Here is a 26,980-nt window from a genome sequence, read left to right as displayed (position 1 = left end):
TTAAGGCTAAGGGAATTATATAAACCTCAAGGGAGATTTCAAACTGGAGAAGGGGAAAGTAAACTATAGAGATTAATGGCAGCCATAAACAAGGCGGTCACACATCAGTGGAGGTGAACAGCAAAAGCACTGATAATAATAATAATAATAATAATAATAATAATAATAATAATAATAATTTTGTTTTTTACTGCGTACAAATATTTACATAATAAATATGCCAGTAAGGTTTAGTGGCCTGTAACTGTTACAATGCTGAAGAGACTTGATAATAATAATAATGGTAATCATAATAATAATCATAAAATTAATAAACCAAATTTACCACAAAAAATAAAAAAGACCTGTCTCCTATGTACCTGGAAACCTTGTACCTTTAACCTCTTTTTCTGCATGAGTGGGTCATTTGCTTCTTTTCTCTTGTCTTTCTTTCCAACTTCTTCGATTTTTAAATTTTATTTATTTTTTTTTTGTGGGGGGGGAGGGGGGCAACTTGTCATAGTTGCTATAATCCTCGTAATAACTGTGATCACTGTGTGTGCCCCCATTGGCTCCACTTCTTTTTAACCAGGCCATTTCATGGGTTTCCGTGACGGATTAACAAAGAGTCCCCCCAGAAATTAGGAGCAAGTGTGACACCTACCTGCAGAAGTTGGAAGAGTTAAGACTGTTCCATCTACACAGTGGATCTGCCTGACTCTGCTGTGTGAATGACAGCTTTCTCCCTTTTCTCCACACAGCAATGTTTCACATCTAACGCGCCATTAAAGACACTCTCCATTAATGATATATAATATGGCAGTATGTTCTAAATGCACGGTCGCTTCCCTTTTAACAGCTTTGCCACGCCTTGGAAAATAGTAATGAGGTCTAAATTTGGCATAAAATCGTGCTCATTACCGGAGTTCACCACCTGATTGCTCTGCATAAAACACGATGGGTAATTGGGTTAAATGACTGCGCCTCACTGTTGTTATTATATCAATATCCTCTTTTGGAAACGTGCTCAAGTAAAAGTAAAACTAGGCCCTGGGTGTATTTTGAAGAAACGTTAAATGATGTTAAACCATAGGTCAAAATGCACCTCTGTGTTGCCTTCAACATTTTTCATTCATATAAAAACAACTGAATATCTGCACCAGCCAAAACGAATCGGAACCCTTTTATTCTTCAGATATTCCAACATCTTTCTGCTGAGTGTAGGCCTTTTTTTTCAAGTATGTCAGAACTCTCACTATCATAATATTTGAAAATGATAATAACCATTGAAAGATCTGTCACGGTGCAAAATTGAATTAATATTTCGTATAGATGAATTACCCTTGAGGAACATATTAGACAATTCAAAGTGCTCCCAAAATAATCGCTGCACAAATATATATATATTCTTTTTTTCCATAATTTACTTCAAAGATAGTGTGTTGTCCATTTTAAATACAAAAATGCTACATTAAATATACATGTTAGTCTTTAATACAAATAGACTCAGGCGGCTGCAGCGATTAAGACCATTCTTATTACATTTTAGGATTAACCATTCAGAAACATTGAGGATAAGCATTTAGTCAGAAAATAACTGTTCTCAGAATTTGCTTCACCATCGTTTCCTTTCTTTTTTTAAATGCAACCAGGGAAAAATAAATAAAGTCCGCAGTGAGTGGAAAATGCTCAGGTATTAAATGTTTGACATACCTTTCTTTAGTTCGTAAGGGGAGTCTTTACAAAGATCTACCTGCGTTTGGCCTCTGACTTTCTGGCTCTCCCTTACCAAAGCCTCTGCTCTATTTAACACAGTCTGGTTTAATCCATTGAAATGTGCCGTAGAGCCCGTGGTTACCGAGCCGTGGTTACTGTGTAGGTGTCCAAAACTGCCACCATAGTTCGTGTAGCCGGTGTAGAAGGGGGGTGTGTAGTACAGAGGCCTGGATAGGACCGTGCTGTTGGGGAGCGGGCACTGAGGGGACGACCGTGATGGAGACGCATTGGTGGCCATTACTGCGCTCTGACCCAAACCGGGACAAGCCTGTGGTGCCTCGCCGCTGCCTTTACACCTGTCTGAGGACGTGGCAATTTCCGCAAGGGACCAAAGTTTGGGTTTAGGGGCCGAAGGGGGCGAATGAATAACAGAGGTTACGTTGCTGGTCACCGCACCCGGTGCATGGCTCAAATCTGACGGCTTGTCTTGTTGCGCAACGGTCTGGTTCCCCCGGGGCACCGCCGAGGGAGACGAAGTAGTTGGTTTTGCAGAATCCGGCAGCAACTCTGTAGTCCGCTCCTCCTGCTCTTTTAACTCCGAGTCGCTCAGAAGGGGATCCGTGTCTTTCCCATGGTTCTCCTCTTTAAATCTGTCACAGCCTATGTCCCCTGGGTTCAGCAGTTTATGATCTAAATCACAAATAAAGAAGAGAATTACTGCCAAATAAGCACAACATTAAAAACGCTGAGGAAACTGTATCATATGTTTGAGGGGATCGTGTGGTCAAGTGGACACCGATACACAGTGGAATCGACTACATAAAAATAATTAGGTTACTTATGCACATTTCCCTTTAAAACTGTTATTGTGTGTGCAATAAATTATGACCATAAAGATGCCAACTTAAAAAAGGTGAATGGACCGTGCTCACGCGGAGCACACATTAGAATAGGTTGACTATTTTAATTTGTAATTATGTTTACTGGTTTTAATGTCACTATATCACGCTATGACAATGAGCATTGAAATAACTGAATATAATGATCGTACAGAGACAATCTTTTTAGCCCAATGCCGGCGCAGCTGTATCCTTAAAGATAAATTGACCGCTAAACACTTTGCGTCACCAGCAATTTCAGCCCCTCAGAAGTCAAACGAGGGGAGTTCAAGGTGATTATTATTTAAAGCAATTGTCCCATTATAAATAATATACCACCATTAACCAGCAATCATTTTTGCACCCTGAGTGAAAACGACTGCGATGAAAAATTGATGATTTTTTTTTTTTTGCTCCCTCCCCCCTGCACCACCGACCTGCTTCTGTATCTGTGGAGTCTCCCTTGTCGGTGGGTTTGCTTGGCTCGTCGTCGTCATTTTTCTCCAGATCAATATTCTCGTCCTCTTCCTCGTCCTCGCTCCGGTTTCGGGGGGTCCAGGTCATCTTGTTCTCCTTCTTTAACCTCCTCCTGGCGTTGGCAAACCATGTGGACACCTGGGTGAGGGTCATTTTGGTGATGATGGCCAGCATGATCTTTTCACCCTTGGTAGGATAGGGATTTTTGCGGTGCTCGTTGAGCCAGGCCTTCAGGGTGGCAGTTGCGTCCCGAGTTGCGTTTTTACGGTATGCTGGGTCACCGTAAGGGTAGGTGCCCAAGGGTGCTGCATAAGGGTGATATCCTATTGAGCCGGCCATACCCGTAGTGTGGTCATAGGGAGAACTCTAAGATTAAAAAGAAAGTGCGTAAAAGTTCGCTCACAGTCCTTTTCTGAAGTGCTTCAAAATAGTTCAAAAGACGGACGGAGCACACGCATCAACACCTGTGTGCGCGCACACAAACACAAGTACACAAAGGCGACGCACTCGCTCACACACATACACACTGGCTTTATTCCACAGTTCAAGATTGAATTTAATGCCTCTTGAGTTTTTTAGAACTTTACCGCGAATTGTTACATGATATTGCTCCTTCCTATATATTTTAAACACGATGCACTAGCACCAATAATTTCAGCACATAGCTGACAATCATCCCATCATTAAAATAGTAATTTGCAATTATGATAACGCACTGACATTATGCCGTTTCTTCTCTATTCTGCAGGGATCAGCCTTTGTACTAACTAGGCCTGCATAACCATTCTGTATGAATCACCTGTGTTGCTATGAGAATACAACTAACATAAATCTGAATTTGACAGATTTTTTCTTTTTTTTTTTTAAAGTTGCACTATCTATGTTTTTGTCACTGGCAAACAAATAAGATGGTGATTATTAAATGCAGTGACCTAAATTGGCACCAGACAGAGCGTTGCAGTCACTTTTGAACTAAGACGCTTCGGCGAGGCATCGCCCTCTCTTTCCTAAAAAAACTACTATTTACTCAAAGAACATTTGATAGTACATGACTCGCTTAACTTACTTCTCTTTTCTCAACCACACGTTTCCCCAACCTGACATTCTGTAATTTTATATCCATGCACTCTTCGCTGACGCACATTTTTTTTTCTTCATTCCTTGGTTCCTAATTCACAGCGGACACATAAGGACTTAATTTGCTCGCTCTCACTGCTTGGATCGAATAATCACCTTTAGTTTACTCACCACGTAAGAGGTGAATGTGGCAGCTGCCGCCGCGTCTGCACTGTATGGTAAGTGGGAGTTGTAGCCTGGCGAGGCGCTGGTGAACGCAGTAGATCCGGCATAGGGCGCAAAAGCTGATCCCGAGGAGGATCTCCCAAGTTCCTCGGTCCTGGGTCCCGATATAACGCTGGTGCTGTACGCAGGGCACGAATAGAGGGCTAAAGAAGCGGACGGCTGGTACAAGTAGCCCTGAGGATACGCCATGCTGGAGCCCGGAGAGTATAAGCCACTTAACTTGCGCACTTTCCCCCCTTTATTTTCTCATGCGCTGCTTTCGGAGCGCATAGAGCCGTACGTCTGCAGACCCTGTCCCACCTTCTAAATGTCAGTGGTGAAGGCAGAAAGTAAAAGTGACTAAATGAAAAGATTCTTAGATGTTGGGTGGATTGTTTTTGTAGCTGCCAGCCACTGCCCCTCGGATGTTTTGTCTCGTTTTGTTTTTCTGTTGCTCCCTTATCTGAGGTGCACCGTCGCTCTCATGCTCGTGCAGAAGTTTTTTTTTTTTACCCGTCGGACGGGGGCTTTGCTTGGGAAAATGTCCTGCCAAGATGCTAAGTTGGAAATTGAAGATCCTGACGCCTACTACGCTGCACACTACGCTCCTCCTCTCGGGGTGTAGTCACCGAAGGAAAAGGAAAGCTAATGCTGGGGAAGCACAGCCCTGTCCAAATCCATGCTCTCTCTCTCTCTCTCTCTCTCTCTCTCTCTCTCGCTCTCTCTCCCCCCCCTCTCTCTCTTCATCGCCCCCTCCCTTCTCTCGCGTTAACTAACAATCCTTCTCATTCTCTATTTCTCTATTTTTTCCTCGTTAACAAGACTCGTTGCAGTAAGTCTCAAGTGCGCCTGGCAGCCCCCTTTTGGATGGCGACATCATGCGAGTCTGACAACTACCAACTTTCTTCTTTTTCTTCCAAATAGGAAGCCGTCACTTTCACACTTGATCAATAACAAATCGGCGGTTATGTGCCAGGATATGGCTTTGCAAGATACCGGCGGGAATTGAAAGGCGCTTCCTGACTGTAATTTTTTTTTTTTGCAATTTTTTTCTTTGTGCGTAAAATGTCGCCGTTTTAAATGTGTGCGTTATCAACAGACCGTCATCTCCAGCGCCTGGTGCTAAAATCCGCAACGGGAGTTTCGTATGGATTAATGGTGTTGTGCACGCCGACTTTCGAACGCCAGATTAATGTTGCATCGGTAAGATATGTGACAGCTTTAAAGTAACAGTAAGATGGCGCAAACTGTAGCATATACTTGACCGAACAGCTCTTCCCACAACAGTTCCCATATAAACCAACTTTTTCTAATTCATATTTTAATGTTGTGAGTATAGTCGTATGTTTAGTCTGCGCCTCTGCCTGCGTTTGAATGATTTACTGTGGCGATGCTTAAATAGTTTTTTGCAATAGATCTTGGAATAAACACGTCAGACGCAGCCTCTCAGAAAGTCATAAACCGTCAAACCAGGGGGGGATTAGTGCCAACTACACCAAATCCAGCAGGACCAGTGGATGTAATCTCATCAAAACTGCGGATCCATTTCTGCGTTGAAAAACTGGTTAGCCTAAAAATGTATTTATGTCACTGTTGTCAGCAGTGGCTTTTTATAGGTTTAGACATTCTGCCTTATCTCTATTATTAAATGATTACCATTATTATTAATATTAATATTAATTGTTACCCAGTTAAAATTTTTTGCTTTACTAACCTGGTTTGGAAATATAAGTAGGCTATTAGAATTATTATTAATTGTGTTTCAGCATCATCTAAAAGCCATTTTCATTCTGAAGATTGACTTTCCAGTTCAAGTCTCAGATAAACCGAAAGGGATCGCTGTAGGCGCTGCTAAGGAGTATGTGCGCACACCGTCACGTGTTTTTTTTTAACGCTCTGAAAACCTCCAGAGAGCAAAGAATGATGACGCTGGTACAGTGGGAGCCGATGCAGACTTAAAAAAAACGATTTGTGTGTGTGTTTGTTTGTGTGTGTGTGTGTGTGTGTGGGGGGGGGGGTAATGTATTCTATAGCCTAATCAGAAGACCGTGATATGATAAGACCTAGTTTCACAGCCTTCTTTGGTGTTTAAACAATCATGTAATTAATGAAAATGTTTTCATAAGAGCACCTCAAAACAATGACGCACTAGTTCTGACAGCTACTCATGTGTTATAAAGGTGGATAAAAGCACAATGCATCATATTTACTATCACTTATTTATGAAAAGAAATATATTGTGCTGGAAAAAGCTACGAATTTACAGAATAACAGGGAACATTAATGACAATGTGCATTGTTATTATTTTAATATATGAATTAACATATGGAGACTAAGCTTAAAAAAGAAAGAGGCTGGCAGGAAGGAGTCTGTGTCATGTGTCCCCCTTAATGCGTTTTGGTTCAGAGTTTCTCTCTGAAGTAGGAGGAGGACCCATAATTTGAGATCACGGAGTCTATAATAGGAGTAGGTTGTGGCAGTTGCTGCCACCTCTTAGCACTGTACTGATAAAAGGAGGAGGTGCAGGTGAGTATAGTTTTGCTCATTTGCGCATTTTGGTGTAAACGTACGCTTTTAGAAGGCACAGGTGGGCTGTCTTCACGCAGTGTGCTGATTTGCATTTAAATGTAATTGTGTGATGTTTTGACAAATTTAAACTTTCCTCTTCTTTATCGTATTTTAATTTGTTTATTTTTTTCCGGAGAGGACGACCTCGGTTTTGACGCATGAAAAAAACGCCTGTACGTGGCAAAGAAGAAGTACGTGAAAGATGATGCATGCCACTTAAAATGCCTGAGGGAACAAGCGTAATCTAAATTGGATATAGAGGCTATTATTACACAACATTATGCGTTGTGGCGGACTAATTGCGTGCCTGGGTGAGTTAAATAGTCAGTTAATGTCGAGTGGCGGACAGGTTTCTGGAGCGCACAAGGTCAGCCGTACTGCTCCCAAGCCTTAAGTGGTATACAGAAAAATGCTTCATGGGATTTTTAACCATTCTAAATCTGGGTCCTAAACCGATTAGTTGACACCAATTTTTCTTTGATGTATTAGCTGAGGGCTTTTGCCACTTGGAAGCCAATTGAAATTCAAAACAGTTTTCGCTCCAAATGCTTTGGGGAGATCTGCTGCAAATAATGGATGCAATTTATTTTTGACCTTGCATTTTTTCTCCAAAGAGGGGGCTTATTAAATGATTAAATATATGTGCACTATGCGACTTGACTAAACAAGTGCCATCCAATGCAGCTATGATCAGCATCTTTTTAGTGAAGTAATTGTTATTTACAGCAGTAGTTTTAACAATTTAATGTATTTTGAAATGTTATGACATAAGGTGTTTCTGCAGTTTTTGTTTGTTTTTTTGCACTAATATCCATGTCAACATTTTCTTTCAACATGTATTAAAATAATAAACCTTTTGTCTTTGTTTTAAATTTGTTCTAAACCATGTAGGGGAAGTCCTCCTGTGTCACCAAACCTTAGTGACATACACTCATACATGCATGCATGCACACACACACACACACACACACACACACACACACACAACCTTACTGTGAAACTAATTAAATTCGCTTAATCCACTTTTTAAAATTATTGTTACTCGACCACATGCCTATTTTATGTATTCTCTCCTGGGTTTAAAAATGCTATTGCTACACTTCTTCCATTGTTTACATAGAGAGTTAAATGTTTCACTTGAAACATATTGGCACCATTGCAGTATTGTTCACAGGAGCTGATGCACAATTCAGAATTTTGATTTAATGTCTAAAATCACACAATTTAGATTAAGGACAATGAACCAGAATGGTTTTCGGGAGAGAGAATATTTTCTCTGTCTCTTTTCTGTTCTTGCAATTTTCTTTACATTTTATTGACCCCAATGGAGATTTATGGACTGAGAGAGAGTGTGTGTGTGTGTGTTCGGTTTACTCCTGATGGGGCCTGTCTGCTCCTCTGTCTTCCTATTCTCTGTGATCCCCGCAAGGCTGAACGGCAGGGCTCTGGATTGACTAAGTGATGAAATGAGGACCCTATTATGAGAAGCGATTCCTAAATGAGAGGTATCAGACAAAAATTGCACACTTCTCTCACTGCCATTCTGTCCTTCTGCACCACTCTGCCAGCTGCACACATGATGATTGATTTCCTGCGATGGATCACAGGAAGCACGCATTGATTTTTCAGTGTTTTATCAAAAATATTTATTTACATTTGTATCTATAGGGCATATCCAGACTTTTCTAAATGGGGGATGGTTGAATAGGGATAATTCACCCCACTGCGTGACAAGACAAATGACCTGTAATATTATTTCAGAAATGAGTCAATAGGCTCAGTGACTAAACGAATATTGATTGGATATAATGAAGCCTGGGTGTGAATATGAGCTCTTTCAGAGGCCCTGCTGCAGACTCCACCGTCAGTATCTATACAATAATTCCAGATGTCTGCAAGTGAGTGTGTTACACACAGAACAGACCTGCTGCTACAGCTTGCACACATATACCTCATGTTAGTGAATACTACAGACGGTGAATGCACATGTTTAACATTCCCCTTTTTCTCTCACTGGTGTGTACCTGTACATTCTGAATTATGGACCTGACTGTTGTTTAACCACACCTATGGCTCATTAGCATGTTGGATTTGAAGGTGCTATAGACGCCATTATGTTAATTATGTAAATCCCATACTACTTAAAGTCTCTTGGAGGAGTGTAGGAGGTTTTCCTGCAATGCCTTCATGAAGGTAAAGTGATACAACATACAAATCAAATGACTACCAGAATGCTAAAACCACAGAGTGGGAGCTGTGCCCCAGATATTTGCACTGACTTAATCCAATTGAAATAGTATGAGTGAGTTGCAGGGGCTCCCAGTTGCTTATGTATGTGCTGCATAATAGAAGTTGACGAGGTTGGTGATAGATCACAGCCCAGGTAATGTAAACACATTAATCCCTCAGGGTTCATGTGCATGTTCTTTCTCTCTTTTTCTCTTTCTCTTTCCATAAGCCATCCTTTCTCTCTCTCTCTCTCTCTCTCTCTCTATCTCTCTTTGAGCCCCCCTCCTCCTTACCCCATGTTCATCATCTTTCCTAAATGCGTTAGTGGAGCACAAACCAGAAGCAGCCTTAATCTGTCAACATGCCCTTTAATTGGAGGTAGAAAATAACACGTGCTTCTGGTTGTGCCATTCGTAAGTGCACATGCCAGAGAAACACAGAGTTCATGGAAGAAGTGATCCTGGGAGAGCAGGGCATAATTAAAAGTATCTTTTAATAGGCTTGTAATGCTGAGCCTGACTCTTGTTACCTTAAGTAGAGGGCGAACTCTGTGGCTGGAGACGGACATGCAAGGGGCTTCTGCTGAGGGAGCCTGTAAACGATACGTTGCCTTGCCGTCATCAGACATGCAGTCTCTGCCTCAGTCACCGGACTCAGGACAGCAGCCGCTTTCCAACAACGCCTCACCTATTCCCATGTTCTTTTGTTCCCTAAATGAGGGATTCACCCCCACAACATCACCTCCTCTTCTCCCTGGTCACATTGGCAAGTTGTGTTTTACCTCCTACTCACAGCACCAGTGGGGAGTGAGAAATGGGACTAAGGGGTTGATTTGGGGCCTGCTACACTGTAATCAAATGAGGCTGCTTAGGGGAGAGGAGAAGGAGGAGGTGGAGTATTATGTTCTGTTGTGCATTCCACTGCAGCATTGTTGCTTTTTTGTTTTCGTCAGGGCAGACTTTGATGCTGTATCCCCTTACCTTTCTAGTCCCGGCAGCCATGTTTCATAAACACTGAATGGGAAACATCCTCAGCATTAGAAATTTAGATTGCCGCTTTCCTCCTGCCACTCTACATTCCGCACGTGCCCAGTCGCATTCTCCATCTCCCAGTGCTGAGGTATTAAGTTTCCTCTCCCATGCCTCTGATACATTTAAACATCTTACAATCAGCTCCTTTTATTTGGTGTGTCATGTATAATCTGTGGCGACAACGATGCCAACATGGCTCTGTGCTCCTTTCGCTCTCTCGGTAGTGAAGTATTCCACTGCTACTGTTTTGTTTCAGGACCTGTGCACATGCAAAATGCTTACTTGTTAAAAAGCGAGAAAGTGTCAGGTGTTCAATTCCTACGTTGTGTAACAATAATAAGCTAAACATCCTATAGTATATAGCTTGCTTTGTATTATCACACGGGGAATAGGCAGTGCTCAGATGTCTTTGTAGTTAACTGAAAATCTCACAAGGATACAGGGTAATATTATTCTAAATCTATCTTAACTCATTAAAACCCAAAGTGTTCAGCTTTGCTTCTCATTTTTTATTGTCTCACTTCAGTCTGCTCAATGACTGTATTCTCGGTGGAGTAATTCTGCATGTAATTAAATATTTAAATGTCAAACATTGATAAAAGTCATGGCGAAATAATAAAATTATCACAGAAAAAAGGAAATTTTTATTAGACATTGTACAGTTTCCACTTTGCCAACAGAAACCACCTTCTCTGTACTCTGTTGAGCCCCAGGTCTTTCTTCCCTCTCTCTCTCTCTCTCTCTCTCTCTCACGCTCTCTTTTTTTTTTGAGAGTATCCATTTTGTCCAACATCTGACACACTGCCCTGGGTGATTGAGCCAGACGTGGAAAGCCAAAGCGGAGATGCTCTCCTTAATGCCTGACACCTGGTGCAGATTTGGAGAGGATTGTACTACAGGTACTGTCTTACCTTTACCCCAATCCCAGAAAGTCCCTAAGGTATTTCCTTTTCTGTCCACGGCTGTGTTTGTTTCTACTTTGCTTTGCCACCCAACTCTCCCGCTTCTGTGAAAGTTGGCCCCTGTGTTAGGATTAGGGGGAGAAGGTGTGGAAATATAATACCTATCATCCCTTTGATACACACTATTCTGACTTGTTAAGGTATTTTGTTAGGCTTCAAAAGATATAAATAGGATTAAAATCTATTGTAGGTGTATCTCTGTTTTTCAAAAGCTTAAGAACAAAAAGAACTGTTGCTAACAGGCCAGAGCTTTTTTATGCTCAGTTCATGTTTACTTTGATCCCTGTTGCATAATTATATGTTTTAATTCAAGTAGGAAATTAAAATTGCTCTGTTGTGATTAAACATTTTCAATGCTAGCACTATTAGTTTCCAAATCCCACAGGTCTTTTACCTGGTAGCTGTTCTCATGAGCACAATCAGGGTGTTCGTTACAACTGGACACACTAGTCTTGAGTGTTGCAGACAACCTTATGCTTTGCAGGCTCATCTGCAGCCGGTGCTGGGGCAGCATGGTTAGCCAACATAAACACAGCAAGGACATCAAAGGCTGGCAGCTCGGGCTGCACCACCTGAGCATGTTGACTGCAATGCACCGCAGTGTCACCTGACCTGGGAATGGAGAGGATTTTGTTTTGCTAAGTGTGGGCATTATGTCCAGAAGTGCTGCATAGGGCTGCTACAAAAGTAAACCATATTGGAAGTACGCATCAAAAGTATTTAATTTTGTTTTTTGTTTTTTTAAATACAGTTTCGTCTACATGTTCAGTTATTGAGATTATATAAATATGAGGGTGTTGGCCCTTTAAATAAAATTATGATATGAAAGTGGATACTCTATCATCAGATTAAATAAATAACATAATAATAGAAAATAATAATACATAAGGTGCTGCACATAATATAATAATCCACCCTGGATGTTACAGTAAATATATATTTCAAGCATCAGTGAAACACAAGCCAGTACACAGTTGGAGAGCTTCATAGGCACACTGTTTATGTTGACACATGCAACTCTCTTCCTGATGCAAATGCAATCTAAACATTAGGCAGTGGGAAGGCAAGCGTAACCCATAAAGGCTGTGAGCTCCAAACACTTTGAACAGACAACTATCACTAATCACTCCCAGAGCAGTGCGGCGTGTAATTACTCTGCCAAACGTTTGCCTTTCACAGCTTAGCACCGGGAGCCCTGACCCTGTGCTTCCCTGTCTTTCCTCACCACCCTGCATGTGGAAGAGGAGGACACCCCCCCTCCCTTTCTCTTTACCAAGGGGTTAGGCAAGCTGAGCTCCTTCTCAATATTTAGAGAAAGAGTTGAGGAGAAAAGAGAGAGGGAGAAAGACAGGGAGGGAGAAGACTGAGGTTGATGCTTCCGGCTTTGTGGGAGCCCATTTTAACAGGCTTTGAAACCCAAGCCATCCGGAGATCAGAAATAGCCTTATTGACTGCATGGGCCCAGAAGTGACTGAGCTCACAGGGTTCTTAGAGTTCACCCTTCCTCGTCACTCAGGACAGTAGGGGGGCATCGAATGATAAGGCCATTGACAAAGACTTTAGGCTTTATTTTACATCTGGCGAAAAATAATATTGTATCTATTTTTAGCGTCACAAGGTTGTGCTATTTTATAATTTCTTTGTGCCATGCAGAGGGCAGGACGTCTAATTCTCGTCACTCTTCTCTCACTCAGTCTTATTTACTGATATTAGCGATGCAGCCGTCAGTCTGCAGGTTGATCAGTCCGCTGTCTGTGTGAATGCTGATAAGATGACACAATGCAAATATGAAGTGTGAGGGAGCTGCCTTGGCAAGCAGGTAGGGTGTGCAGGGGCATGGATCCCATAATGACTATTAGCTGGATTTCACAGGCTGCTTCTGATCTCTTGCAATGACAGGGGGCTTTATAAGAGGATGGGTGTGCCACTACCCCTCCCAATAACTCACACATGCACCCACAAACCTCACACACAATGGAGGGAAATGCATATGAGATTGTCTAATATATGACGTTTAATATATGAAAGTGGCTAACTAAAGGCAGTTTTTCCTTTAAACGTGCTCATATTTTTTATCACAAAACGTGATTATATTCATGTATAAAAATATGAATTAATGAGAGCTGTGCTGTTTTCAAACATTAGCTTGCACAGTGCAATATAAGCACAAAGGATCAATTCAGCATATTATGGACACATGATGTGTTCCTATCTTAATTTCCCTACTAGTCATCTTCAGCATATTGTCATGCACTTCAGCACTGTTGTACAGGCACATTGAGACTTGCCGTAGCTTAAAGAGCGCTCTTAGTTGCTGCAAGCTCTCGTAAAGGCTTTTCAGAGAGCCCCATTTTATCACTGATGTAGTAATTTCACTTCATCAGTCAGTTGTGACTAAAAATACATCAGGGATTAGCTTCATGGCTGGACTATCTCACACAGCTTTGATAACATAATGGGGGCTAGTTGCTCATGGTTACAGTCATCTGATATGTCGGCTCATAACATTCAAAACTACACTTACAATACTACAGGGTTTTTTTGTAAAAAGAACGATAGAGTGTGATCTTTTTTAAACTCATGAAAATGATGTGTCTTGCCTTTTAATTCCTTTGTAGGAGCCTTTTGCCATGATGAAAACAGTGCCCACCCCCCACTCCTTCCCCTTTCCCTACACAATTCTACACAAATTAGCTATGGTCCTGGAGGGCAAAATGACAAGAGGTTACTGGAAGACTATGTGTTTAATTAATTGAAAAATGCTTAAATTGCTTTTACAGTTGTTATGTGGAGTGAAAAAAGGGAATCCGTGTTGCCAGTACTCAACCATAATTAGCACCCACGGGAATTAAATATTTAGCATAAGCTGTGTTGCAGCACTTAGGACACAAATTTCTATTTTAACTATGAAAGCGAGCCTGTCTTAAGTGCATGAGTCTGTGTGGACAGCTGTGCAAAGGGGAACGGCACAGGATATTTCGGCGAGACACCCCAGTGGCATTTCGGGTCCTTCCACATCACACGTGTAAGAGATATTGCAGTTGTATTCCCAGGGATTAGGCATTACTCAGAGTATTTACTTTTCTAATTAGGCTGAGGGCCTTCATCCATGCTTGCCACCAGCATGGGAGCCAATGAGAATTTCCTTTCTTATGTGTCAACTCTCTCTGAGATAGAGAGAAAAGGAGAAATGAAGGGAGGCAGAGAAAGCATGTGTGAAAATGAGAGGGAGATACACACATGGTTGAGGGAGAAATTAAAGACCTGGGGAAAAGCCTTTGTTTATTCCAACTTTAATTACACATTGCCTTTAATGATTCCACTGGTGTGTTTGAGGCTGGAGAGAGAGGGAGGCTGTGGAGCCTTAATGATCTGTAGTAGTGGATGTCAGCCGAGTCGTTGCAGACTTAAGCTCATTTTTAACAGTCCCTTTTGGTTTGGGCCTCGAAGCGACAGTGCAAATGGGGCTCACGCTAAGCCACACTAGACTAGACTCAGGGACTACTTTAGCCTTTGGTCAGCCTCTTTTGCAGAGGGGCCAGGCCATTTGGAAGCATCAGCAGCTGACTGCAGCAACTGTTGGACTTGTCAGAGTTCATCAGGTTCCCACCTAATGAGAAGTAATAAGGGTTTTCCAAACTTTATGACTTTGATCTTTGTGTATGCTGGGAACTAGACATGCAGTTAAGAGAAACTATATGCTAAGATTGGAACTGGTTTGGATTCACATTTTGTGTGAGTTTAGAGGAGGGTGGAGAAAAGGCAACATAGGTCATTAAAAGCTCTAACTTTGGAGGTTGGATCAACACTCATGGAATGAAACATATTGTAAGCTCAACTAGTACAGATATCTTGGATCAGTCGCTTAGTGAGAGGCACACGAGATTATTGAGGAAGGTTGTCTACAGTGGTCTAATATTGGCTTCTGTGAAAATACAATATAACATAAGAGGCCTCCATAAACATGATTTATCTTTCCCAAAATTAGAGGTCAAGCTCATGTGAAAGCTACATTACAGTCAAAATAGATGACTGTATCGGTTTAAGTCACTGAGTCATGTTCAATTAACACAACTGAACACGTAGCCCTTTGAAAAGCTGTGTTATTTGTTTCGACACACAATTCTTTATAAAGTCAACCACCGCAGCTTCAGTGCAGAACGTTAAAACCCCTTGTTCTGTAAAACAAGTTCTCCGGATTATTCAAAGCTCTGAGAATTAGGATGGAAAAATCCATGCGTAAAATTACCGTCCATTCAACTTCAGGCAATATTTTCCTCTGGAGGCAAATATGTTAATTGGCCTTCCTAAAGTAGCTCAATCCTCGGGTTATTTAATTTCCCCAAAAGCCTTAGCTGTGCTGAATTCAGGGGGAATGTGGGTATAAAACACTTCACACCAGCGAGACGACCGTCAAGGGGGAAATAGGAGTATTGGGTTAAAATGGAAAAGAGAATAATAGTGAAGGTTATAAAGAAAAATATCTGTGGTGCATTGAAAGCATTTGTGTAAGGCATAACCGATAATTACTAAGAGAAGAAAAAAGTTATTTTAATCTTTCATTATGTGGTGCAATAAACTCACAATATCTTCAGGAAGCCACCAAATCACACAAAACAGTGCTTAAGCCGTGGTGAATAAAAGTGAAGTAGGCCTTCTCTGCCAGAGAATCATCATCCTTGTGATTGTCATGTCATCTAATTGCTTCTGTGTGCTTTTCCCAGAGATGATGTGCTCCTGCAGCTTGGTCAAAAAGACATGCTGGCAGAGTCCCAGGGTGGATCCATCGCCCACGCACACTGCCCTCGCCAGCTCCCAGAAGTCTTTATGGCGAACCACTGACCATGCTGCTCCCTATTTTCCTCTAGCCCAGCAAATAATGTGTCAGAAAAAGATTACTGATAGCTCATAAAAGAAGCTCCAGAATGTTTTTGCCTCTCCGCTCCAATTTTTAAAGAACAATCCAAGTGCTAAACCATCAGTTTGAATACTGCGGTGCACCTGAAAGGGCCCATTTACTTTTTGCATTGTCGTGTGGCTTGAATAACGTGAGTTACAACTGGAACATGACCAGTAACAATAAGTTGTATTTGTTTAAAACACTGCTTTATTTCCTGTTTTAAATTTAAATTTAAAAACCTTGTAATAGGGTTGGCAACCTCGGCCTGAGTCTTTTCAAAAAAAAAAAGAGGTTTTTTTTTCAAAGGGGGCATTTCAATTTCTCATCTGCTCTGTTCATTCACAGTTTTGTCCAGTTTCCCAGATGTTGGCAAAGCTGTAGCTTATCTAACCTGAATGTGGCCAGAGCGGGTGATTCTCAGACACACGAGGGAAGCTGTATTTACAGAATTAACGACACACTTCATCCACCACACAACAGCTGCCCTGCTACACTTAGCTGATTGAGACTGCAGGCCTGCTCCCTTTCGCAGAGTGCTGTGATTGAACCGTTGGGGCAGCTTTATGTGTTTTTTTGCTCTCCTGATGCCAGAAATCAACAGTGACACTTCAGTGCAAAAGCAAACACTTGTTCAGGCAGATTGACTATGTTGGGACTGCCTACGAGAAGTCCGCCCAGTTGTTCACTGTCGCACTTTTAATGTTGAGCGGCCATCTTACCCGCATGTTCGCTTTCTGGGAGGCTGATGTGCAGAGAGGTATAGCGAGCTTTGGCTCAGCAGTGATGCTAAATGAGAGAAGGTGTGAGTGATTCAAGTCCGTGTGTATATACAACAGTGTGTTTGCAGTAAAATCTATGTTTATGTTCACTGCAGGCATAATTCACAGTGTGTGTTAAAGGGCTCCAGGCTATGCAGACACACGACTGTCAAACTATTTCTTCCCATTGTGAGAAAAAAATAAATCTAAGCATGGGAAAATAAAACATTCTTCTAGATGTTATAAGTACAAAAAAACATGAAAATGTTAAAATGTTCATGTCATGGCAAAATTTTCTTTCGCAATCCATATTATGTGTGTTGTTATATTTTCAGTTAAATCCAGATGTCAGTAACCTAAACAAAGCCAGACATAAGCAGAGTATCATAACATATAATCAGAATAATGGCTGTTTGATTTTTGGATTTCCTATTGGAACACCTGTCACTTTTTGGCAAGGGCACACCCCAGCACCAGGTCTCCTTTGCTAGCACTGGGGGAGGAGTATACATGTGTGTGTGTGTGTGTGTGTGTGTGTGTGTGTGTGTGTGTTAGAGAGAGTGGAAGATGAAACAGCCGCTGAGAAGGCAGTGATCACACAGACAGACGGGGTGAGTGACAGACAATACCTTCTGTAAAATTCCCTCACATCTCCCCTGATCTGTATTCATAGAACTCGGCGGCTGCTACGCACTGCAAACTGTAGCCCACACCAGCGGGCTCTTTCGGCGCACCGCCTCACTCAGTTTCAAAACTCTTGCAACTCGGTACACAGACCCACTTTTTCCCCCCTTCCTTCCCAAAATATTTGCAGTCTTTTGTTCTTCGTCTAAATGATCCCTCTGATCGTGAGGTAAAAGCTGAAAAGAGCTCTGAGCCAAAAAACGGACTTTCCCCTATCTTTTCTAATCACAGCTAATTCATAGTCCAAACCTTAGATATGCATTTATTTTGTGGCAATGTTTCTTTGACAAAGGACCACTTTTGCTGCTCACTTGGATGAATCAAAACCTTCAGATTAAATCATTATGCAGTGAAGGTTTTTCTCATCACTGTCTACTAATTTCTTCAGACTTCTCTGACACTATTCACATTCAGAGAAACCTTTTAACACATGAGCACATCAGCACTATTGGAGCCCTTGTTTTTGTGCCATAACTCCCCCACTGTGACTCCAGGCCTAAAACGTCCTGAAACCTAAGCTATGTTGCAGGAGAAACGCACACACTCTGAGGACACCACAACGCAGAGGCTGCTCAAACCGGATTAGGTTTGTTGTGTCAGATCTAGGTTTCAGGTTTGACTTGAGTAATGTGTCGTTTAATTTCTTCGGGAATTGTTTTGACAAAACAAGTTAGCGTAAAGTCGGAAATGTCGTCTAAAACAAAAAGGGTGTGTGTAGCGTCTATGGTTTTTTTTGTTTGTTTTTTTTTTCCTTTCACGCTCATATGAAGCATATGTCAGTCATCAGCAAAGTGTTACAGTGGAAGTGACATCAGAACCCTGGAGGGCTTGCACTGAGAGGGAGGCTTTTTGATATGATTTCTGTGAACAGAGAGTTTAGTGAAAAGAAAGGAGTTGCTTTCGTCTCTGTTGTTGGAAGAAAAAAAAACTTTCTGTATACAAACAGTGGAGATGAACTGGAAGGTGCTTTGCTAGACTTTTACTGAAGCATTATCATTGTAGGTGACAGCAGAGGTAAATGTCATGATTTGTGTTTGTAAAATGCACATTTAGTGTGACAAGGGTAATTATTGTGACATTAACACACATAGACAGAGAAGTGTTTGTCAACCGTGATCATAATAACAGTCATTCTGGGATAGTGAATATGAATAGTGTTTGCGTTTGATTGACCCATGTGTTGAAATCAATTTACTGTTGTTTTGTATTGTGTCTTTTTGAAAGGTAATGTCACTGAAGAAAGTGTAATCTTTTATCTGACCACGAGTGGACAGTTTGGACAAAGCTGGTGAATGTCCACGGCCTCCTGAGCTGCTCTTTATCCTGACTTGTGTTAGGCTGGTGGTGATGATGCCCACAGCAGCCAGAGATTGATGGGGGGGCCCACGCAAGCGGCGAGAATGAGCTCTGGCCTTTGAAGTTGTCCACATGGAGGAAAATTGATATATCAGTTTAAGCCCTGGACCCTATTAAAGGAGCCCCCATCAGGTTAATGTGATAGCCTCAATGTTACCCCCAGACCCATTCAGGTCAGCCCTAATTCCTGCCACCGCTCTCAGCAATCTCATTTTAGTTTCCCATCAGTAATGTTCTTCCCATCAGAGGAGCTCAGCTAGGGAGTATATCACACAGTCAAACACTGGGCCATCTCTCTCCCAGAGTGATTTAAACCTCCAGCCAGCAGGTTAATCACCAGCCAGAGATTCCCATGGCTATTTGTACAGGTTGGACAGACTTTAAAGTGGCCTCGGTGGAAACAGCACTCTTGTGTCCCCTCATTCCCCCAGACTCCCTTTTTTCTCCTGGCTCGTCTTCCTTCAAGTCGAGCCTTACCGAGGTCTCAACTCGCTGGTCCCATGGTCAAACAGCTGAGCAGGGGCCCCAGGTTCTCAAAGGTGAGCACTGTGATCATTCATTTTTAATTGCATGCAGAAATACATTTGCATTAAAAATGCACAGCAGTGTCTTTTTAATTCAGACATGGTGTATATATTATTAAACCTTTGTCTTGGAGGTCAACTCACAAGGAATCATCTGTCTATCAGATTCAGGTCGTTGTACTCACCTTGGTTGGCCAGATCACCTTCGCATTTTAAACACGTCTGTTATTCACTTTGATTCCCTTCATCTGTCATACGTCATCAAGCTGGTTCAAGTTACAGCATCAAAAAGAAATGTCATATCACCAGAATTAAACATGAATAAGACTAATGGCAAAAAATTATGTTTAAAGATGGCACTGGTCAAAAGCCGCAGAACATTAGAAATTCACTTGATGCTACTAATTTTATCTCGAACTTTGCCTCCTGCTACAGTCCTGTAACCGCTGGGGTTTGTATTTTTTGGCTCAAGTTATAGAAACCACCTCACCTTGTGATGCTATTTTTGAGGTACTCTTACTCGCTCTTTTACCGTATTTAACCCTCTAACGTGTGCGGAATTTACATTACAGATTGTTTTCCTTAAGTATACACTACATTGTTATCATGAATCTGTTTTACCTGGATTTCAAGCTACTGGTCTACATTTATTTTAATTCAATATAAAAATCGAATTTCATAAAGCTACTTGTAAATAAATATGATACATATAGGCTTATGAAGTAGAACCTGTCTCGTTTAAAAAGGCCTAATCTTTATTTATGGTGCCTGCAGTTTTCTGTTGAGTCTAAGAAAATCCAAGAAAACTGTAGAATCTATAGCAAGAAACATAATGTATAAAAACATTTAAAAAATGTTTCTTTGAAAAACTGAACTATAACAATTCATCTAAAATGTGTCAGAGTAATTACCAATTTCTTATCATCATTATTACCATATATAAACAAAATATGATATGATCATCTTTTGGGATTATTAGTGACAATCCTAGAACATGCTGAAACATAATACAATTTATTATTATACAACGTGATGTGTTTCTTTGAGGGCAAAATATATATATATAGTTTATTAGTTAAAATATTGCTTCCTTTGTTAAGTTAATGGCATCAGGTCTGATATAGGACCACTTATTTAAGTAAGTTTGTCAGTAACAAAGCATACAACATTAGCTACTGTAGGTGCCAAACAAGGAAAAGCTCAACGTGTCAAAACAAGCCTAAATTATAGTCCCCTGTCAAAAGTCACAATCACAATATTTACACACATACTATACAAACTGTTCATATTAGGGGGGCATAATAACGGAAACAGCTTTACATTATAATGTAAATCACTATTACTGTAAAATCATATTCTGGAGCTTCTAACGTTAGTTCAAATTTGTAGATGTTGGGATGTGTTGAGTAGCGTGATAATGTTATAAATATTACCTTACACCCATCTATATGTGATAAGTGTGTGTGCATGTCTTTAACTTATGCTAAACCTTTGGTGATCAGCATGCACAAGATCATGTTTAAATTATAAAACGTTTCTTTTTCTGCCTTTAAAATAAATATTATCCTATGCTGTATAACATATTCCTTATCTTTTAGCGCTACTTGGTTGTTTCATTCTTTATATATATTTGCACAGCATCATCATATAAAGAAAGAAAAAGGAGAAAACTCTCAAACAAATTTGTTTTTACCAGCCTCTTTTTAGATCTACGGGCCCATGCATATTTTGTCTCGTCTACGTCGAGAGTGTTGAGATTAATCCCATGTTGTTCCTATTATTGGCCTCTCCTGAGACATTATGATGTGAATGACTGTCTAAGCGCCATCGGATCCATCAATTGGATTCAAAGAAATGTTATCCATTACTCTCTCCAACCCGGCAGATGTTGAGGTTTTTGTAAGTCGAATTCCTTTATTATGTTAATACCGCTGTTTTGTCACATGCACCATTTCCATTTGAGTAGGGTGGAAAAATCATCAGATGGATTTGGCTCCCTCAATAAGAGATGTTTGACATTCAATGAGCTGAGAAACATAAAAAACACCTTTCAATGGCAAGTGGCATATGACAATCACAACAGGAAGGCCATTTGAATGAACGCAAGATCACAATATAATCATGGCACCATGTTGTGTTTTTGCCTTGTATAAATTTGATCATGTTGTTTTAGAATGTTCAGATAGGGACATGTGGCAACAATGGCTGATGTTTGTTTTCTACTTTTAGTTTGAGCTTATGATAAAAGCTGGCAGCAAACATATAAACACACTGACATGTGGCATTAAAGTTCAGAATATAACAATGCCTTCCTTAAGTTGCCATTTCAAATTAGATGTCACATATATCTGTTCCCAGAGACATGATGTTGTGTTTGGACATCAGGGTGTGGCAGAGAACGTGCATAGGTGTAAAAATGTCCTCCATGACCAAAAGCTATGAATTCATTCTAAATAATTGTAAGTTTTATCCTTAATTTTCTCTATAAAAAATTCCAGATTAAATTCCAATTTAACATAAAACTAGCAAATTTTATTTTGATGGGAGACTCACACACTATAAGGATAATGTACGTTGGTGTTTATGTCTATCTCAAGCTATGGGACCAAATGCATGGTGTAAGTGTGTATATACATGTACTGTGTATCTTGATGTCTGCAAATCTGGACGTGTGTGTGTTTGTGTGTGTTAGTCGTAGGCTCAGAGGCATAGCACGGGTCTGCATGAGGGAGTGTGGTGGCAGAGCACTCCTCTGATAGGCCAGATCCAGGGTGCACTGAAGCTGTTCGCATATATATGGAATTTTTGAATATCTAAACCATTATTTAGCATCCAAATCAGTTCTGCTTGTCTGACTGATGGACAATTTCGGTGTGACCCTGGTCTTTTTGCATGTGACCTATACTGTCGGGATTCTTGCTTATTGTTTGGATGTGTTCACGTTGACTCCTCTCCCGTTTTTCTCTTTGATCCTTTTAGCATGCTCTTTGTGTCGGAATTCATGAAATATTCATAGCTGGACTGTGGCTTTTCCATATCTTTACTTACAATTATTGGCAGCCGTCCTGTTATGTCGAGCCATCTTAATAGTAGGTATTGGGCTCGGTTAAGTGTGACTTCAGATTTTTCTGACAGTCTAGCTCGTCTGTGTTATGAATTGATAAGGTGGGGCATTATATTTGCAGATTGTGCAGTGGCTGCCTTTTTAGCCTACCATTAATATTGATAAACCCAAATAATGTGTCTCACATGACAGAATGAAGATCAAGTCTGGAATATGAAATGTGGAAAATATTTTTATTATTGGTGTTGTTGGTGACACACTTGACAATGGCTAAATAACATATGAGAGGTTCTACTAACAAGTTCTCCTTTGGTTTCTCCAATAATCACCTTTATCGTCACTTTAATAGAGTCCTGATTCGAGGTATGCTGATTGCGTCGATAATGCTAACAGGGTTAATAGTGTGTTCCTCTCCATCATGACCAGTGCTATTGACAGCAGCAGTAATTGGACAGAGGATGTCATTATCATGCCCCCATGTGCAGCTGAGGATTTGCAGGACCACAGAGGTCTGCAGAGTGGCACTTGCCAAACACACTGATGTCCTCAGGAGCTTCCCATGTAAATACTGTCAATTCTCCCAGCATTTAATAAATGTTCTGTTTATTAATGTGCAAATGGGTGAAAGCGCAGCTCCCCCCGCTCTAGCACAACGTGTGCACAGAGGCACTGAGCTGTTTATAGAGAAGAGATTCACAAATCAGTGTGGAGCTAAGCCTGTGGCTCTCACCACTAGGGAACCACTAGGAGTGTTTAATTCTTTTTTTTCCCCTTCTTTCCCCCCTCCTCTATGTATGTATGGATGGAATTGTGTGTGTGTGTGTGCGCTTGTGTGGGCATGAGTTCATTACCTGCCCAAGAGTCTCCATGCATGTTTACTCATTTGTACCATTCTCCAGTAAGTTCTCCCAGTGCCTCTCAACCCAGTGAATAGTAGTGGCTGCGCGAGTGAAATTGGCCAAAAGATGTGACAGACATCCAGATACTGGTATCATGCATAGAGTTGCTGCACTCACAGGGGCATACAAATGGGTAAGTCTAAGGATAAAGGCTCCCAGGATCCAGCTGTAGTCATATGAATGCAAATAGGATTAAAGTGCCAGCTTTAGAGGCTGATATACAATTCACAGTTCTTATAGGAGTCTGGCTGCAGCCAGACCGGTATAGCATCCTCTGCTCCTGAAAAATGAGGATATGTTTATGATGATGACTTTCTTTTCCCTCTCCCCCTCTTTTCCCCACTTTTGAAATGAGGCTGACTATGATTAGCAGCCATAGGAAGCCTCTCTCATTAACATTCCCTGTCTCATCTTTTAGGTGTTTCTCAGTCAATATTAGTTTGATCTTTGTCTGGGGGACAAATGATTGGCTTGATGTAGCGTGCATTTGTTTTTACAAAACCCAACAGAGTGAACTACAAAGGGCTTTTCATTCAGCTTTAGACAGTACTCAAAAGGCTTTTTTTCTTCTCTTTTTTACTTGGCTGATTTAACAAGCATTTAAACTGACTGATCTAAAAAAAAAAAATGAAATGTTTCATGCTGGGACTGGCTTTTCTGTTTCACAAAATAGTTAGTGAGTGCAGTCAGGGCCTCTGTGTCCATAACCTTTCAATGACTGTTGATCGCAATAAATATTACTTGACGTTTGGCTGCTGTTTTTCTTGTCGGGGGAAAGAATAACAAGGGTCATATATTTTCAATCATATATTCATACATTTTTACTCATTAGTTTCTCTTTGCCTTGTCTTCCTCTCTCTATCCACTCCCCCTCCCTGTGCTCTGAGTGGGGCTCTGTCAAAACCAAGGCCTGCTTTATCTCCATCCATGAAGTTAAGAAAGCTCTCAAAGCTGTAAATTTGGACGCCCTTAGTTAGAGGAGCTCCCCCGGCTGCAATTCATCTCAATCCTCAGTGGTCTTTAGTTTCCTTTCAGAGGCTGTAAAGTACTGCCTAACACTCACGGGGACTTGGGGGAGATGGGGGGTACAGGGGGTCTGTGGGTTACCAGAGAAGGGCTTGTGTTTGAGGGGACAGTCCTGGGTCTGTGACACTTTGGGGTCAGGTGACAGACTTGCAGATGATATATGGATGCTCGTGTGACATAGTGCTAACAAGGCTGGCTTTTACAATGTGTCTCGTTTTCCCTTTTGTCCATGTTTCTCCTTCCTTTCTCCCTCACTTTCCATGTCTCATTGTCTCTGCGCCTCTCCTTCAGTTTAACTCATCACTTGTAATGATGCGGGAGCCTCTTTAAAACCTTTAGCTACAACAGTTGTCAAATCAGTGGGAAGAATAAAAAAGGATTACAGAATGTAGCATAGCTTCCAAGAAGTTAGGCTAGTTCTTAAGGAAGTCTTATCAGAGTAATCAGTAAAACAATATAAATATCATAAACCAGAGTGTGAATTAAAAGCATTAATTCTGAAGCTTATATTCATAATGTGAAAAGGCATTTTCTGGGCAATATAAATAAATGACATAATTAAGTAATTAAAAGTTGTACTTCTGCAGTACTTCATAACATCTCAGTAATTCATATTTTTATAAGAGATGGTGTTTCTTTTTTCAGTGTAGAGTTAAATTGCTCCTAAAATCATCCGATGGACTGAAAGTGCCCTATGGAACATGGCCAGAAGGACACAACCGGGTAAGAAGGGTTAAAGTACCAGTCGTATAGTATTTTAAAATAAAATCTGGGGTCGGCTAAAGCATATATCCGTATAGAAAACTTTTTATACAAGCGTACAGGTTTGAGATTCTATAATATGTGTACATGAAAAAGTAACACCGACCTTCTGCTTTTTCTTTTAATCTTGCACATTAAGGTCAGGTACTCAACACAGTCAGTTGGCTCCAGCATGTTTTGAAACATAAGCTAACTTATCTCATGAGGAGATGACCAGGACTGTACATGTGTAGGATCACTGTGTGAACTTTGTGTAAGTATGTCCTCTATTTTTGTAGGCTGCGGATGAGCATCCGGTAAAAGCCATATCAGCTTGCTGGCAGCCAGGCTTTATTTAAGGACGTTCCTCTTGAGAAGGAACAGAGTGAGCTGTGTCCATGAGGGGGCAGCTTGTTTGAGTATTCATCTGATAGAGAGTCGAGGAAACAGGTGGGGGGTAAGTGTGTGTGTGTGTGTGTGTGTGCTTGCGTGCGTTTTTCTTGGGGTGGAGGGGGTTTAGAAATAGCACTTGGAGCTAGGTGCTTACATCCCAGTGATCCACCCACTGCCAGTCAGCCATAAAGGCAGGAAGAGAGGCCTGTCCCTGCCCTCCTCCTGCCCACATTCCAGCTCAGCTCTGATCTCTCCAAATCCCTTGAAAACCATTTTCTGAGGCAAGGGGAAATCAAAAGGATATGCAACTCTTATGAGTTAATTATTACAATACCAATCTGGTCATCTGGTCACATATCAAGCAAATTGGTTGCAGTTTACAGTACAGACTGGTACAGTGTTTTAGGGTAAAGGTTTTGGTGTCCAGTCTACAGCTCTTCCATAGCTGCTTGTTTTTAAACGAACCCTCCCCTAAATATAAAGATTTGGTTCTTTGTCAGAGTGAGTCAGAGACCGTATTGTTAAAAGTACACATTTGGTTAGACGGCTTCATGTTTTTATTGTACCTGCAACATCTGGGTCCACAGCTGAAGTTAAAAGTGAGGACTGCTGCTTTCAAAACCTAAAAATAGGGCCGCCTTCAGAAGCTGTGCCACAGGCTGCCAGGAAATGCTTTGATTTCTCTTCCCCTTTTTTGATTTTATAAGAATATTCAATAGAGCCTGTGGATCTGGTGAACAGGTGGCAGAGCTTAGGTTCTCCCCACAGTGCTAAAGTAAACTTCCCCTACATATTTTACCCTCACAAAGCCCTGTAATACATGCAGAATATTTCTGCTTTGTTGATCACTGTTTAGTAAAAACGGATAAACTGTCCAAGTTCTTTCCAAAATAAGGGCTTGTGCGTTTGATTTTATTATTAGTTTTACCAAAAGTATTAGCAGAGTATCAATGTGGCACTGAAAATAGCCCAGAATAAACAGACACCGTTTTTGCAGTTTAGTGCGTATATTAATGTGTGTGTTTGTGAGTACGTGACGCACATCGTGGCTCGTTTAAGTAACCTGAAGCCCGCCCCGAGGGCCCACCTGTCTCTAGTTGTGGACAGATGAGTCCTGGCTGCCAGGCACTCCATTCATCTCTATTGCTAATGCTAATACTTATGCTAACATTAGTGCTAACATTAGCTACTGTTCTTGTTTCACTCCGTCAGCCTCATGCCATTCCCCTGGCCTCAGCCAAAAGCGAGACTGATCGCCTACTTATGCTGATGGCCTTGCTCAACATTCATTATATTAGGACCTGGGAGTAAATAAAATAAAAGATATGTATTCATATATTAAGTGATGAATTTTTAATTGTTCCTAAGCTTGTTAAGTTACACTTTCTTAATCCCTGTGGGGAAATTCAGCATTTGACCCATCTTAAATATTTAGAAGCATTGCACAGCCAACTTCAGTCCAGTGCTTCGGTCATGGACATAGATAGAAATTCATGTAGTGACAAGGATGTCT

General features: G+C 41.1%; 1 protein-coding gene across 2 annotated transcripts; it reads right to left on the bottom strand.

Moving 5' to 3' along the window:
* Window positions 1–1,385: 1,385 nt before the first annotated feature.
* Window positions 1,386–4,970, bottom strand: irx5a (iroquois homeobox 5a). 2 transcript variants are annotated; one of them, XM_067495209.1, is made up of 3 exons: window positions 4,284–4,970; window positions 3,011–3,416; window positions 1,386–2,385 (listed from the first exon to the last, which is right to left on the bottom strand). In XM_067495209.1, exons 1-3 carry the CDS (start codon window positions 4,539–4,541, stop codon window positions 1,676–1,678), a joined length of 1,374 nt encoding a protein of 457 aa, XP_067351310.1. In that variant the 5' UTR covers window positions 4,542–4,970; the 3' UTR covers window positions 1,386–1,675. The 2 variants fall into 2 exon arrangements, with proteins under 2 accessions (XP_067351310.1, XP_067351311.1); XM_067495210.1 differs by having other exon boundaries at window positions 4,299–4,964.
* Between the last annotated feature and the right edge of the window lie 22,010 nt (window positions 4,971–26,980).

This window comes from Channa argus, chromosome 2 (genome assembly GCF_033026475.1).
Source record: "Channa argus isolate prfri chromosome 2, Channa argus male v1.0, whole genome shotgun sequence".
NCBI lineage: Eukaryota > Metazoa > Chordata > Actinopteri > Anabantiformes > Channidae > Channa > Channa argus.
The sequence above is the reverse complement of the archived record's forward strand: the minus strand, read 5'-3'. Positions and strand labels throughout refer to the sequence as shown.

Bases quoted from the DNA above. Each gene is read 5' to 3' on its own strand.
- irx5a (XM_067495209.1), bottom strand. From the start codon at position 4,541: ATGGCGTATCCTCAGGGCTACTTGTACCAGCCGTCCGCTTCTTTAGCC. The intron at 3,417-4,283 runs GTGATTATTCGA...TTTTAATCTTAG, and splicing joins ACGTGGTGAGTAAACTAAAG to AGTTCTCCCTATGACCACAC. The intron at 2,386-3,010 runs GTCGGTGGTGCA...TTTGTGATTTAG, and splicing joins CTCCACAGATACAGAAGCAG to ATCATAAACTGCTGAACCCA.